At 36.7% G+C, this 14,317-nt stretch overlaps 1 protein-coding gene across 2 annotated transcripts; it reads right to left on the bottom strand.

Annotated features, from left to right (window-relative positions):
- Positions 1 to 721: 721 nt before the first annotated feature.
- LOC147549752 (calcium-dependent protein kinase 20-like) lies at positions 722 to 8,638 on the bottom strand. 2 transcript variants are annotated; one of them, XR_015236729.1, is made up of 8 exons: positions 7,036 to 8,559; positions 5,335 to 5,478; positions 5,087 to 5,239; positions 3,964 to 4,079; positions 3,129 to 3,715; positions 1,885 to 3,089; positions 1,666 to 1,800; positions 722 to 1,168 (listed from the first exon to the last, which is right to left on the bottom strand). XR_015236729.1 is itself a non-coding variant. In XM_086665285.1 (8 exons), the coding sequence occupies exons 1-7, from the start codon at positions 7,898 to 7,900 to the stop codon at positions 1,684 to 1,686; spliced, it is 1,788 nt and encodes a 595-aa protein (XP_086521411.1). In that variant the 5' UTR covers positions 7,901 to 8,638; the 3' UTR covers positions 722 to 1,168; positions 1,666 to 1,683. The 2 variants fall into 2 exon arrangements, 1 of the variants encoding a protein (XP_086521411.1); XM_086665285.1 differs by having other exon boundaries at positions 1,885 to 2,109; positions 3,548 to 3,715; positions 7,036 to 8,638.
- Between the last annotated feature and the right edge of the window lie 5,679 nt (positions 8,639 to 14,317).

Below are 14,317 nucleotides of genomic sequence, written 5' to 3'. Positions count from 1 at the left end.
GGTCTCAGGTTCGAATCCCAGAGAAGGTGGAATCTTTGGTTATTTGATTTGGGATTATTAGGGTGTAAATAATGTAGTTGGGCTTTAATGTAGTTGGGCTTTAGGTCATTGTCATGTTGGGCTATAGGCCCGGTTCTTGTGTTCAGTTTGAGTGGGCAGTTATTGAGCGTATCACATCTTTGATGTATCAATGCCAAATGTAACGACATACGTAGATCGTAGTCGACTTCCAAAAAAAAAAAAAAAAAAAAAAAAAAAAAATAATGAAAAATTCTTCTAAATACATAAACTTTATTTGTATATGACATCTAATGAAAAGATTACATATATTTGGAATTTAAAGAGAAATTAAAGAATAGCTTAGTCTCGGGGTAGTTTAGTCCTTATAAAATAAAATGTAATGTTTATCATTCTTTTAATCTAGTTTGATTATTATTTTGACTGAAATTGCTAAAAAACCGAAATATACTGCCAAATATTATATTTTGTGGAATTGTTAATTTTGGACAAATTAACTCTTCACCTTAAAATGAACAGTTATTTCAATTGAAATACTAAAAATAATACAGTAGGATGAATTTCTTCCCAGTAGAAGCTAAGATTACTCTGCAAAATCCTAGACTTCAGGAATCAGGTACTTAATTAGGGTTACTAATAAAAACAGACCTCAGCCCCATTTTCATTAGAAGGTTTCAATACCTGAAAAAGCTTCCAGAATCTCTGAAGAACAAGTGCAGCTAAATTTAGAGGTGCTTACAGTTTACATAACTGTTTCATCCTATAAACACTTGTTTCACAAATAACACAATTCAAACCCAAATATGAAACAAACTGAATACACCTAAACACTAACTTAACCCTATTTTTTGAAATAAGATGATTGATTTTCATAAACAAAGTATGTTGCTGTCTCGATACAAACATTGGACGGTAAATCTGATTTTGAATTGGATTGACGTAAAGAGTCATAATGTGGAAGTAATGACCTGGTAGTTGATGGGCCTCGAGCCTCCAACCGTGGGGTGGTGTCTTGCCTGAGAACAGGATTGAGATAGTCCCTCCTTATACGCGATGAATTGATGGAGATTGTGAAACAGTTGTGGCAAGACTTACCATCATGATTTTTGTTCCGACAGGCAGTCTATCTTTCTCTCTCTATTTACTTGTCCTGCATCAAGCAAAAAGAAGACACGATCTTACATGTTTGTCCGAAGATAAAATGTCGCAGTTTCGGGAAGGCTTGTCTGTAAAAGGTGCGTGCAAGGAAACAATGGTAAACTTCAATGACAACAGGAGTATATATAAATCATGGAAGAATTTCTTTTAGCATGACCTCTACAAAAAGAAAAAAAGAGGAAAATAAACAACTACTGAACAGAAGAACGACTTCACTAGTTAAACAAAAATTCGTTTTTAGATAGTTGGTACACACTGTATCGACACCCCTGATTCACTGCAAGCTTTGGTATTGATTCCTGTGTTCTTGTGTTTCAAAGATGCAAATCTATATTCAGAATCTGATACTCGACAAACCAAGAAAAAAGAAAAAAAGCTATACTGAGATAGTGCAAACATGGAATACTAAAATACATCCATTTGCTAGACACTGTATAGCTTCTATAGTTCACTTCAATTTCTTTTAGAAAGATGAAGATAGGAAAATACATGAACACTTATCAAGCATCAGCCTATCTTTAAGGCCTCTCTAAAGCCAATGCTCGCACTAGTTTGAAGACCCTTCTTTCCGAAGGCTCCATCTTGCATCATTGCCACAAATTCGGTATAATCAATTTTCCCATCCTGAGAATTGAACAAGAGATGATCAATATTATGACCTTCAAAAATATTCTAAGGAAGAAATTTTGGAACTGAAAAATTACTCACGTTGTTACGATCAATTTCTTGGATCATTTCTTCCAATCGGACATCTCCCATACCAAACTCTTCACATGCCTGCTGAAGCTCATCATGGGTGATAAACCCACTTCCATCTTTGTCAAAGTAAGTGAAAGCTGCATATAAATGATCCTCCCTCTCGATTTTGTTTAGATGGAGAGTTGCAGCTAAGAACTCACCATAGTCTATTGTACCACTGTTATCAATGTCTGCCTGCAAATTTTAGATTAAAATGGAAGTATTACCAGGATGTCAAATGGGTCAGGAGTTGGCAAATAATTTTCTTTCGGTTCCTCATATTGCATGTCTCATGCTAACATGATATGCCCAAAATGGGTTTACATGGGTTATCTCAAAACTGCATAAGCAAGAACTCACATGAGGTAGTTCTATTTGCTTGTTATTATAATTTTGTGTTACTCAACTCAAGGGCTGAAAAAGATCTTTCTCTTTCTGTTCAGTTCACGACAGGGAATAATTATTTTAAGAGCATTTCATGGTTTCAAGCTGAGTATATAAACCAACATTCAGTAATTTAAAAGAAGAAATGCATGTGTTTGTATGGGGCAGTTTCGACCTTTTGATCCTTAGAATTCGAGGTTACTCATCCATCAATCCCAAAATTTATATCTGATAAACATATCCAACGGCCCCAACTGAGTCATGTAAGGCAGTAAGTAGATGTCCAGACAGTCTCATCTAGAATTTCTTAACTTAAGAGTAACTTTAGCCTTTAGGACTGATGGAGTAACCTAATTTTCAAAGCTTTCTAGTGTCAGATTACAGTTTCTCAAATTGAACGATAGGCTCCGCATGGTATGCCATGAACTTTTTTGAATTCACGAGTCCAAGTATTGATTTGCAAAGGTCTATCATATGAACTATCCCATAGTAGCAGAAATCTGACACAAAGGGCATGAATGTGTAGTGTTATAAACATAGATACAATATTGAAACACAAATCTGCAACATGCTTGTAGACTAACGTCGAAATTGGTGCATAAGGTTGCAACTATGAAGGCAACACCAAACATAGCTTTGCATAAATGAGATGTAAATATCGACTAGAGAGCCTAAATTCCAAGTTCGATGCTTAGCTACTTCTTGATGTTTATACATGATGAGAAAGGTAGGCTCTGGGAAAATTGGAGGTCCTACAATGGATGTGCATACAACACAATAATTTACTACAACTGGTGAAGGCCTGAAGGAGGGTTTCTGATACTATTCACAATAGATGGAATACAATGCATGATGATGATCAGATGATGACAATGATAATGTAAACTGAAGATTTTTACGGTATTTCTAGAAATGAGTAAGAATCTACTACTCTCTGACAATGCAATTACAGTGCAACTGTGCAAGTACTATGCAAATAATACAATCCCCGAAAGTAGTCATGAATTACACAAATGAACGCAGGTAGTATGTAAACAACACAAAAATAACAAGCACAGATGACACTAGTATGTGCATACTATTCACATGTCCTTTGCATACTGAAGTACTAATATGCACTAGTGTTAAAACACGCCAATAAGTATTTAATTTCAGTTTATTTTATAAAAAATGGCGACATATGATATCTGTAGGGAATAAACGCTAGTCACCAAAACATTTTATTAGTAATTGGCAAACTAAGACATACCGCTTGCATTAATGCATAAATTTCAGACTCCTTCAGATCAGACCCCACTCTTTCTAAACCAGCTTTGAGTTCTTCGAAAGTGATCTGTCCACTATTATCTGTGTCTATCATCATGAACATTTCTTTTAAACCAGCAATTTCCTCTTCAGACAGTCTTTCAGCAATGATCTGTAAAGAATAGGAAGACGTCAGGACATATATAAATATCATCTCTTTATTACAATGTACACAAGGTAACGTTGTTGCTCTAGATCAGACATGCAAACATTAATGGAGAAACTCACAACGTAAGACACGGGTCAAAAATAAGAAGAAAATTTCTGACAAATCACAAATATAATATCCTGTGGAGCTATTACGGTGAATTTCCACACCCACACTGAAGTTCCAGTACAAGGACGTCTACAAATACTTACTCTAATTGCTATTTTCTTAAGCTTGTTCATGGCAGAAAATTGTTTCAAGCGAGAAAGAACCGCTGAGTCAAGAGGCTTGTCAGGAGCTTCACCGTCTTCCCTGACCCAAGGATGACCTGCCAACAAAGCAGTTAACTACACAAAAATAACCCCAGATCTCATAATAGCAAAGTTTACGGGTATTGGTGAAGATCAACCCATTTTAATAATTTACGCCGTGTAACGGTAAAAATAAAGTACGAACACTTGTGAGAATCTTCTGAAGAATCCTTGATAAGTCTTACGGAATATTTTATAAACATTTCAAGAAGCGAAGTATCCAATAATATTAGTGAGCTCAGAGTAGGAGATGCATAGATAAGAAAATAATCATGAACTAACTCAGAGTTGTGACATACTTAAGATTCAGATACGCCAGTGTGATTGGCTGATATTGTATTTTTCAAGGCCACACTATTATCCCCAGTTGAATCTCTCCCACCAAAAACTTACGGCAGATACTTCTTATCCTTTTGCCTTTCTTTCACTATTTAGATTTTTTATATATTTACATTATGTTTATTACTCTCTATCTAGAGTTCCTCTCTATCTAGATCATTTCTCTTTAACAATTTTGCCAAACAAAACAAAAAGGATAAATGAGTTCACCAGAAAATAGAGTGTCAGTTTCTAATAATGAAGTGCTGAGACATCTATTTGGTCAAAAGCATCCCAACCAGGAGCTATCGATCTGTCAAATTTGTTATGACTCCACAAAAATATCATCTCTGATTCCCATAATAGAAATCGTGATGATAACAAACATCCAAGTAAACATGGATCGACTGATCATGTAATGTATTCAATTCGAGTTTCTATTGAGTCAATCTCGTCAAGGCAATCTAACATGGATCCTAGTATTCAGGAAAGCAGTTATTGAAGATGGTTGCATGTTTATGTTTTTATTGAAGCTGAGTTCTAAAAACTTCTAATATGTTTGATCTTTGACATTGACTTCGACGGTTCAACCATACTGTGAAGGAATATCTAGCTAGCAAGTAGCAACTACGAAAACAGGTAACTTGAAGAATTGCATCTCTGAATGTTTAAATAACGTAGTTTTTATACGATAATGGATACTTACAGAGAACCTCATGTGCAGTTAGTCGCTTTTTGGGGTCTCTTACAAGCATTTTTCTCACCAAATCTTTTGCACTCTCAGAAATGCTAGGCCACGGGTCTGAGCCAAAGTCAAGCTCACCCTTTAAAACCTGTTCAAATATTCCCTGCTCGGTTTCTGGATTTGGAAAAATGGACAAAATAACCCGATGTTCAGAGTTAGTATTTTTGACGAAAAAAATTCAAGCGAATGAGCTAAGACGCAGTTGTTACCATCCCAAAAAGGAGGAACACCACTAAGCAAAATGTATATAATGACCCCTGCACTCCAAACATCACATTCTGGACCATAATATTTCCGCAATACTTCAGGCGCAACATAATAAGGACTACCAACCACATCAGTAAATATTTCCCCTGAAAAAAGTGAAAACATAAATTATTTAAGGTGGATCTAGATTTAGACGAGGAAGAGAACCATATCCAAGAAAAAATCATTTAGTAAGTGTTGCGTATTAAAGTTTGATTAAAACGAGGAAAGCAATTATTATACCACCACATTTAAAAAAAATATTTCATCAATACAACTGACATCTTTGTTCACCATAATAATGAATAGAATTATAACATTCCAAATCAGAGTATACTTTATTTAACAAGAAAAGGAATGTAAATTGATAAAATTAAAATTTATAACGAAGAGATCTAAAGCGATCCCCACAAACACCAATCAACTAAAATTTGCAGTATCACAAGAATAGCCTTCCACATTGTTGTGATCTCTCTAATAGGAGAGAGATTTGTTCAGTTGCTCTTCTTAGCCCGAAAAGACTAGCGTAAGGATAGCTACATTTAGGTTGTCAAAATCAGTACTTTTCTTTTGAGACTAGCTCTATCTCTCGCTTCTCAATTACCCAAATAACCACATGAGGAATTAGATTCCAAGTCTCTTTAGTCTTTACCTTCTTTGGGAAATGAAGCCCTCCCCAAAGAACAGCTACAGAACTTTTTGTGGTAGGGAATAACGATAAAGATCCATAATCACAAGACTTGAAGACTATTTTTACATCAAATATTTTATTTTTTTTGAAAATTTGAATGAAATATGTTTACATTAAATCTCATTTTCCATACTCTATTGACGCCTGAACAGAAAAAGTTTCTTCCCCATCATAAATTTCTTCAGGGTATATCTACCAATCAATACCTTCGTCAAGCATCCAAAACTGTCTCAACCCATACCCAAGCTCTGTCCGAAAAGTTAATATGCACTGCTTGTTTCATTTCATGGATATTTCTACTCAGATCTATATGTCATTAAGGCAACCAGATTTTCTTCTAATCTCCTAAGTTCACTTTCACAAAAATGATATGGCACATTTTCATAAATCAACACCATATTTTTTGAAAACTGAAGGAAGATTTTTCACGGTTTAACCGGGTGTTCTCTAAGCAATGTCAGTTTTCATTGAACTTGTTTTCCCTTTATGAAACATGAAATACCATTTAATTTCGACTCTGATTTTGCCATATATTCTCGAACACCTGCTAGATCCTAATGCTGTGACAATCTCAGAGTACAGAGGTAGTTATTCCAAGATATGTTGGGATACAAGAACAACTTAAAGTGCTTAGCCAAGTTCCAATCTCACTACCATCTATATCTTGCTTAGGTGATTAGATTACGAGTTATGTACATAACAAAATCAATTACGCACGGTAAGATTACTTTATATTTGTACAGCTAAAGTAACATTTGTATCACATTCATGACGTGTGGCATATAATCCTCTTCAACATACTTAATCAAGCAGATGGTTAGATTTTACAAACTTTATATAGCACTACAGCATTCTCTAGCATAGTGATTACCGGAAAGTACAGAGAAATTTTGCAGACTGGGAGGACACCCCAAAAAGGAACACCTTGAGAATTTACTCAAAACCGTAAAAGGAAATAAATTTAGTAACATACCTGGCTTAAAAAATACTGACAGCCCAAAGTCGATTGTCTTGAGTGGTGAATCCTCAGTTTGGTTGACAAAGAGAAAATTCTCAGGTTTTAGATCTCGGTGCATGACACCTAACGAATGACAGGCTTCAACTACGCCAACTATAACCCTAGCAAGTTCTGCTGCTTTTTTCTCCGTATAATGACCTCTTTGAATAATCCTGTCAAAGAGTTCACCACCAGCACATAATTCCATAACAACATGAACTGCAACAGCATCTTCATAAGCACCCTTAATAGAAATGACATTAGGATGGCCAGCCAAATGATGCATTATCTGAATTTCTCTCCTAACATCTTCTACATCCTCTTCGGTCGTCAATTTTCTCTTCGCTATTGATTTACAAGCATATTCCTTCCCTGATACTTTCTCCAAACAAAAAAATGTTGTGCCAAACTGTCCTTGCCCAAGTTTTCGTCCCAAACTATAAATTTCTTTAATATTCTCAGTCTTTCTCTTTAAAACGGATTCGACTTGAAGACCCACACTTGAAACTCTCTTAATATGATGAGGTTTCTTTGCTTTTGATGGATCCCCTGATTTACTTTCCTCTCCTACATCCTGCTTAGGCTTTGTTGAATCTGGTTTAGACTCCACCCCAGCCATCATTACCGGTTCGGGTGCTGTATTCTGAACAGGTTTTGATGGTTCAGATGATTTAGGGTTTGATGATTCTTTATCTTTAGAATCACCAGCAGAGGCATTTTTATCTCCATCAGCAGGAGGAAGCATATCTTCATTTACCCTACTTCTCCAAACTGCAGCTGTAACAGTCTGCAAAAATCCATTTTTTCCTATACTTGAAGGTCCTACACAATTATTTCCCATCAATTATCAATATCAAATTCTTCCAAAACTAGTCTCTTGATTTCCAACATTGAAATCTAGTAGCTCTAATTGAACCGTGGAAGGAATTGAAGAAGAAAATCCCCAAATCCCAACTAATTAAAACCAACCACCTCAATAAAATAATCCAACTATATCCAAACTAGAGTTAATTTAATTGAAAAAGATGAATAAAAAACTCTCATAAATAACAGGATCTTTCAGAATAGAATATAGAAAGAAACTACAGTTGATTTGGATCCGAATTTAAGAAGACAACAATCAGATTAAACTAAAATCCACAGAATTTGTCGTCGTGGAATGATGGAAAAAAAGTGATCAAATTCGATATTCTTTTTTTCTCGAATTATACCAATAAAAAAGAATCCCTAAAATGAATAAATTAACTATCGTAAACCTAAATTTGACCTAAAACTGAGAAATTTAAAAGGGTATATGAAAAATTTTCAATAATGAAATTATTGAGGAAGAGAGAGAAATAGACCGATGATAAGAGTAGGAGATCGAACGTCTATTGGGGAAAGAAATCAGAAGAAGAGAAAATCAATCTCTTGGTTTTTTTCTTTTTACTTTTGTCGATTAAAAACGGTCATCATTTTAGCGTGAGAAATGAAACAAGAAGGTTCGTAAATTCTGTGTCCTTTTTTCATGTACTTTTCTCTGAGTAGCACTAAACAACGGATTAGCCACCTGGTCCATTGAAGTGGTTAGGTTAAGTATGAGGAACCGAGATAGTAACTCGGAGATGTTTTTTCTTTTTTTTCTTTTTTTTTCGAACCTGGGACTTCCAGGGATTTTTAGAGTTTATGTCAACACCTTGGAACCACTTGAGCTACCAATTGTTTTTTTTTTTTTTTGTTGAGGTGAGCTACCAATTGTTGACAACTGAGACATGTTATAAGACATGTGGATGCTCATAGTGAAAAACATGAGCTGCCCATAAATTTTGGGTGCCTTTAATATTATTTCTCTTGCTCAACAAATATAATGATGGAGGCCCATAAAGAATAGAAATTGATCATCAAGTTGCTGCATTAAAATCCAAGTATGAGGTGTCATTTCTCTTATGACTAAGAAGCCTAAGAAGCATGAGGCGTCCATAAGTTGTGTTATATGCATTATGCTTACACCTCTCGCATGCAAAAGCATGAGATGGGGTTCATTTGTTGCTTGATTTTGGATATAAATACACTCAGTATACAAATTCATCACAAAATTGATTGCAAATCGGATCGTGCCCTATCTTGCAGATAGTATAATGTGGACACAACACGCTTTTGTCCCAACTAGGCAAATTATGGATAACATTGGTGTAACTCAGAAGTTGTTACACTCCATGAACCAATCTAAAGCCAAAAAAGGTGCTTTGTCTTTGAAAATGGATATGGCCAAGGCCTATGATAGAGTAAGTTGGACGTTTTTGGAAAATGTTTTAATAGCTTCAGGCATACAGGGCCAAATATTGAAACTTATCATATCTTGCATAACATCTACCAGATTCAAGATCCAGGTAAATGGTCGTCTAGTGGGCGATTCTACGACCTCCCGAGGCCTTAGACAAGGCTGCCCTTTATCGTCTTATCTGTTTATTTTATCTTCCCAGTCCTTCTCTCTCCTTATTTTTTAGTACGAAAATCAAAGATTGTTTACAGGCTATAAGATTAATCAAGTCGGTCCATGTATAACTCATCTTCTTTCTGCTGACGACTTGATTATCTTTGGTAGAGCTACTATACAAAATTTAGATACAATTAAATAGATGATGGAGCACTACTCTTCCTTCTCCGGGCAACAGGTAAATTTCGAAAAGTCTTCTTTGTTTTTCGGTAATGGGATCCTACTGACCATTAAGACCCAATATATTAGCCAACTGAATGCCCCATTAATGACTCAGGCCAAGTACTTGGGATATTTCCTTCTCAAACCAGGAAACCGCATCCAGAGCCACAATTGGTTGATTGATAAGTTCCATATATCTTTGGCTGGTTGGAAACAAAAGTTCACCTCCCAAGCTGGTACAACGGTATTAATTAAATCAGCCCATGCGCCGTATTGTACCTACCCCTTCAGCTACCAAGCATTGTCAAAACATATTATAAACCAATTAGAAAAAGCGGAACGTAATTTCTGGTGGGGCCATTCGGAAAATGAACATAAACTTCATTTCATAAAATGGGGCATTATTAGCAGCCCAAAAAATAATGGCGGATTAGGCATTCGTACTTTAGAACATGTCAATGAATCATTATTAGCTAAAATGACATGGAGATTTCTTACTGACCATAATGCTATTTGGGTTAAACTCCTAAAATCTAAATATGTGAAAAATGATGACTTCTGGAGTTCAGTAAACCCAACCAGCATCTCCCCTTTTTGGCGATCGATCTCTAATACTAAAGAGACCATGAACGCTAATGTGGTTTGGCTTATAGGGGATGGGACTTCGGTTAAAATTTTAACAGATCCCTGGATTTTGCAAACCCAAACTCATCGTCCCACTATCACTAATGATTTGCCTACTAACATTTTTTGGGTTTCAGATCTTATGAATGCAGGGTCTTATACATGGAATGAAACACTTTTGTATCGGTACTTCGATCAGACAACAATAGATGCTATGCTCAAATCACATTAACCCAGACAACACAGATAGACAGATTAATATGGTGTCCTACGAAAGGGAGAAAATTTAGTACCAAATCTTATTACAAGCAAATCAAACCTATACCTGTATTATCTGAGAATGTAAGTTCATTCCCCTGGAAAAAAATTTAGAAGAAAACTGAACTTAAACCCACAACCCAAAATTTCATATGGAAGATCATTCAAAATGGGTTACCAACACTAGCAAATATCTCTAAAAGGGTTCAGAATATACCATTCTTTTGTCGCATTTGCGGCAAGGATGAGCCAGAAACAGAGATACATCTTTTTGGAGAATGTAGTAAATTTAAGGAGTTGATAATACAAACAGGTATTACAGACCTGCAACAATTAGATGAAAACCCTATTACTAGACTTAAGAATATTCTGTTAAATGAAGGTAATAGAAGTAGGCTATGGTATTTATCAACATACCTCATTTGGGAATTGTGGAAGATGAGGAATGAGATGATTTTTCGAAATAAACCAGTTGATATAAACAGATGTTGGTGGAATACAAAGGACAACCTCAGGTATGTATCTCTGAATCAAGATTCGTTTAATACTAACCATGCTTTGTGTACAGCAGAATGGATCCCCCCAAATCCAAGCACTATAAAACTTAATTTTGATGGAGCATACAAAGAAAATCAAGTTGCATGCGGAGTATTGGCTAGAGATTCGGAAGGTATAGTGAAAGGTTTTAAGACAAGGGAGTTCCCTCCTGTTTCGCCGATTCATAGTGAGGCGATGGGATACAAGCTGGCATTGGATTTGGTTGAAGAATTAGGGTTAAGGGATTTTATAGTGGAGCGTTTTGCTAGGGTTCTCTTAAATTTAATCGAAGCCGTTGATCTTGATCCTCCTTGGAGAATTCGTCACTTTATCGACGATCTAAGATCCCGCTCGTGTGCTCTTCACGTGAGTATTTTGTTTTGTCCCAGAGAAGCTAATTTAGAGGCCCACCTGTTGGCTCATTCTAATTAGGTCTTCGGTTTCGTCGTTTAGACGCAACTTATCCTTGATGTTAACTCTTACTTCTGTTTAGTCCTCATGTTGTTTTTGTTTATTTAAATTTCACCCTCACGGGTCCTGAACTATGTAATATGCTTTATTTGTAATGGATTTATCCTTCTCAAAAAAGAAAAGGAGAAATTTTAGGAGTGACCTATGTTGAAATTCCTTTAGTCTATTTTCTATCTTATCTTAATTTTTTGAAGAGATATTATACAAGTCCTTACAATTATTACAACAGGAGACATTATTTTTAAGAGTTAATTTTGTTTTGACCCTCTCACACACAAAAAGAAAAAAGAGAAATGATGCTTTGCCCGGTCGGGTGAGCCGACGCTCCAAGTGGGCATAGTTGTTGACGTGGTATGTAAAGTTGATTTGTTTGAGACGAATTCAAAACTAGTCCCTAAAAGTCTGTGTAATTAAAAATAAGGGTTTTTATAGAAACATGAGAACAACCCATTTTCTTTCATCAGGACAAATCTCGACTTTGAGGGCTCTCGTTCTCAGCTAGGGTTTTATCTTCCATTCAAAACACTAGGGTTTCACCTTCTCTTCTCAGAAGGTAAGGTTTGGTATTATTTCTCTTTCTCTGTCTTCCTCTCATACCACTTCATTCACTGTCTAACTCTCTCTCTCTCTCTCTCTCTCTATAAATTTCAAGGTTTGATTTTGGAAGGTTTTAAGGTTGGTTTTGGCCCCAAATCACCACTTAACAACAACCCAGCTTATCTTTTATCAACATCGACTTTCTCTACAAGCAGAGGGTTTCACTCGACTTTCTCTACAAGCAGAGGGTTTCACTCGACTTTCTCTACAAACCGAGGTGAGTCTTCTTCATCATTGTTTTGTTTTGATTTTAGGACAAGAACAAGGAATTTAACTTTATTTGAAGTTTGTTCTGAAATTTGAAGTGAACTGTGACTGGAACTAATCTATTTAGATATGGTGGAAAAAGTATTTTGCCATGATTGTGGCCATTCGGAGTTCAATTGTATCGATGGATTTTACTATTGCCAAGAGTGTGGAGTTCAATCCTCCGATATGGTTGAAACTGGTGTTGTTGCAGATGAAGATTTATGTAACTATGATAATTATAAAGGAATGTACTCACAGACTCGTCGTCGACGAACTATCAAATATGAGTCTGGTTTATCATAATATCAAACTCAAGGAACCTTTTGGGATAAGTTATATAAATCTGATAAATAAAAATATCTATCCGTTTTTAGGTTTTTTTTGAAAACTTCGAATTAATATATAAGAAAAAAGGAACTATACAAGGCGACACGGGAGAGCTTGCACGATTACATGATTACATACTCATTATGCCCCCCATTAGACACAAAATCTAGGTACGAGTACGCCCTAACCCAACCAAGGACCTACTCCAATGGAATAGAGTCCCCAAAACATCCTCCTCCCCCACCTTGAAGTCACAGAGGGAGTCCTTAAAGACTCCATCGTTCCTAGCCTTCCAAATACACCAGCAGACAGCAAATGGGACCAAAGACCAGAGGCTTCGCTTTGATTTCTTCATAGGAAACTTCTTCCACTGAGCTAAGAGCTGGATGAGAGACCCGGGCAGGCACCAGCTTACCCCTATCGACCCAATAAAGAACTTCCAAAGATTATCTGCCTCCGAGCAATGAATAAACAAGTGCGATTCCTCCTCTTTGCACCTTCTACATCTATTAGGCATACTCCATCCTCTCCTAACTAGATTATCCACCGTAGGCAACTTTCCCAAAGTTGCTGCCCAGACCATAAAGCTCACCCCTAGGAGGGATGGTGCTAGACCATGGGGATCTGAAGTCAAACATATCATCAGACTGGACTGGGCTAAGGTTTAGCCTAGAGTAACAACTTCCAACCGAAAGCTTCTCCTCACCATCCTTAGCCCAAACCCTCGCATCCTCCTTACCCTTAGAAGGCACAAAAAGATCCAACGTACTCAGTAGTTCTGCATAAATTGGGAGTTCCTAATCATTCAAACTTCTTCTAGTTCGAATATCCCACGATCCTAAGGAGCTGTTAAAATGGCTTTTGACCGAGTCTTGCTGCGTGACTGAGATATAATAGATAGCTGAGTATCTCTCCTTGAGAGGAATTTGGGAGCACCAGACATCCTACCAAAAGCTTATATTCTCCCCATCTCCCAAAACCCACTTAGTAAGATCGAGAAAATGATTCTCTCTAGCTGCTATCCCCTTCCATAACCCACATCCAAACGAAACTTTTATGTTGTTATGCCTCCATCCCCCACGAGAGCTCCCGAACTTTTCATCTATAATAGTTCTCCAGAGAGCTTCCTTTTCTATAGCAAATCTCCACAACCATTTAGTGAGCAGGGCATCATTCATCCTCTTCAAATTCTTAATTCCCAGACCCCCAGCCTCTAGTTCCTTGCACACAGACTCCCATGCTACCCAATGGATTCTCTTAGAATTCTCCTTATCGTGCCATAAGAAGTCGCACATCTTTCTATCTATCACCTTAAGAACTGAGGAAGGCATACTAAAGAGGGAAAGGTAGTAAAGAGGAAAGGCCGAGAGGACCGACTTGATAAGAGTAAGCTTCCCACCTCTCGAGAGAGTTTTTGCTTTCCACAAAGATAATCTCATATTCACCCTCTCAATTACCGGATCCCAGATAGCCTTACATTTGTACGACTGACCTAATGGGAGTCCAAGATAATTAGAAGGTAATGAGCCCACCTCACAACCTAAGGCACTGACCTGA

Source organism: Eschscholzia californica, unplaced genomic scaffold, assembly GCF_041429995.1.
Source record: "Eschscholzia californica isolate CP2 unplaced genomic scaffold, dmEscCali1.0.p SCAF_3, whole genome shotgun sequence".
Classification (NCBI taxonomy): domain Eukaryota; kingdom Viridiplantae; phylum Streptophyta; class Magnoliopsida; order Ranunculales; family Papaveraceae; genus Eschscholzia; species Eschscholzia californica.
Note: the sequence above shows the minus strand (reverse complement) of the source record. Positions and strands in the feature narration are given on the sequence as shown.

Bases quoted from the DNA above. Each gene is read 5' to 3' on its own strand.
- LOC147549752 (XM_086665285.1), bottom strand. From the start codon at position 7,900: ATGGGAAATAATTGTGTAGGACCTTCAAGTATAGGAAAAAATGGATTT. The intron at 3,716-3,963 runs GTAAGTATTTGT...TATTCTTTACAG, and splicing joins TTAAGAAAATAGCAATTAGA to ATCATTGCTGAAAGACTGTC. The intron at 2,110-3,547 runs GTATGTCTTAGT...TAAAATTTGCAG, and splicing joins TTTATGCATTAATGCAAGCG to GCAGACATTGATAACAGTGG.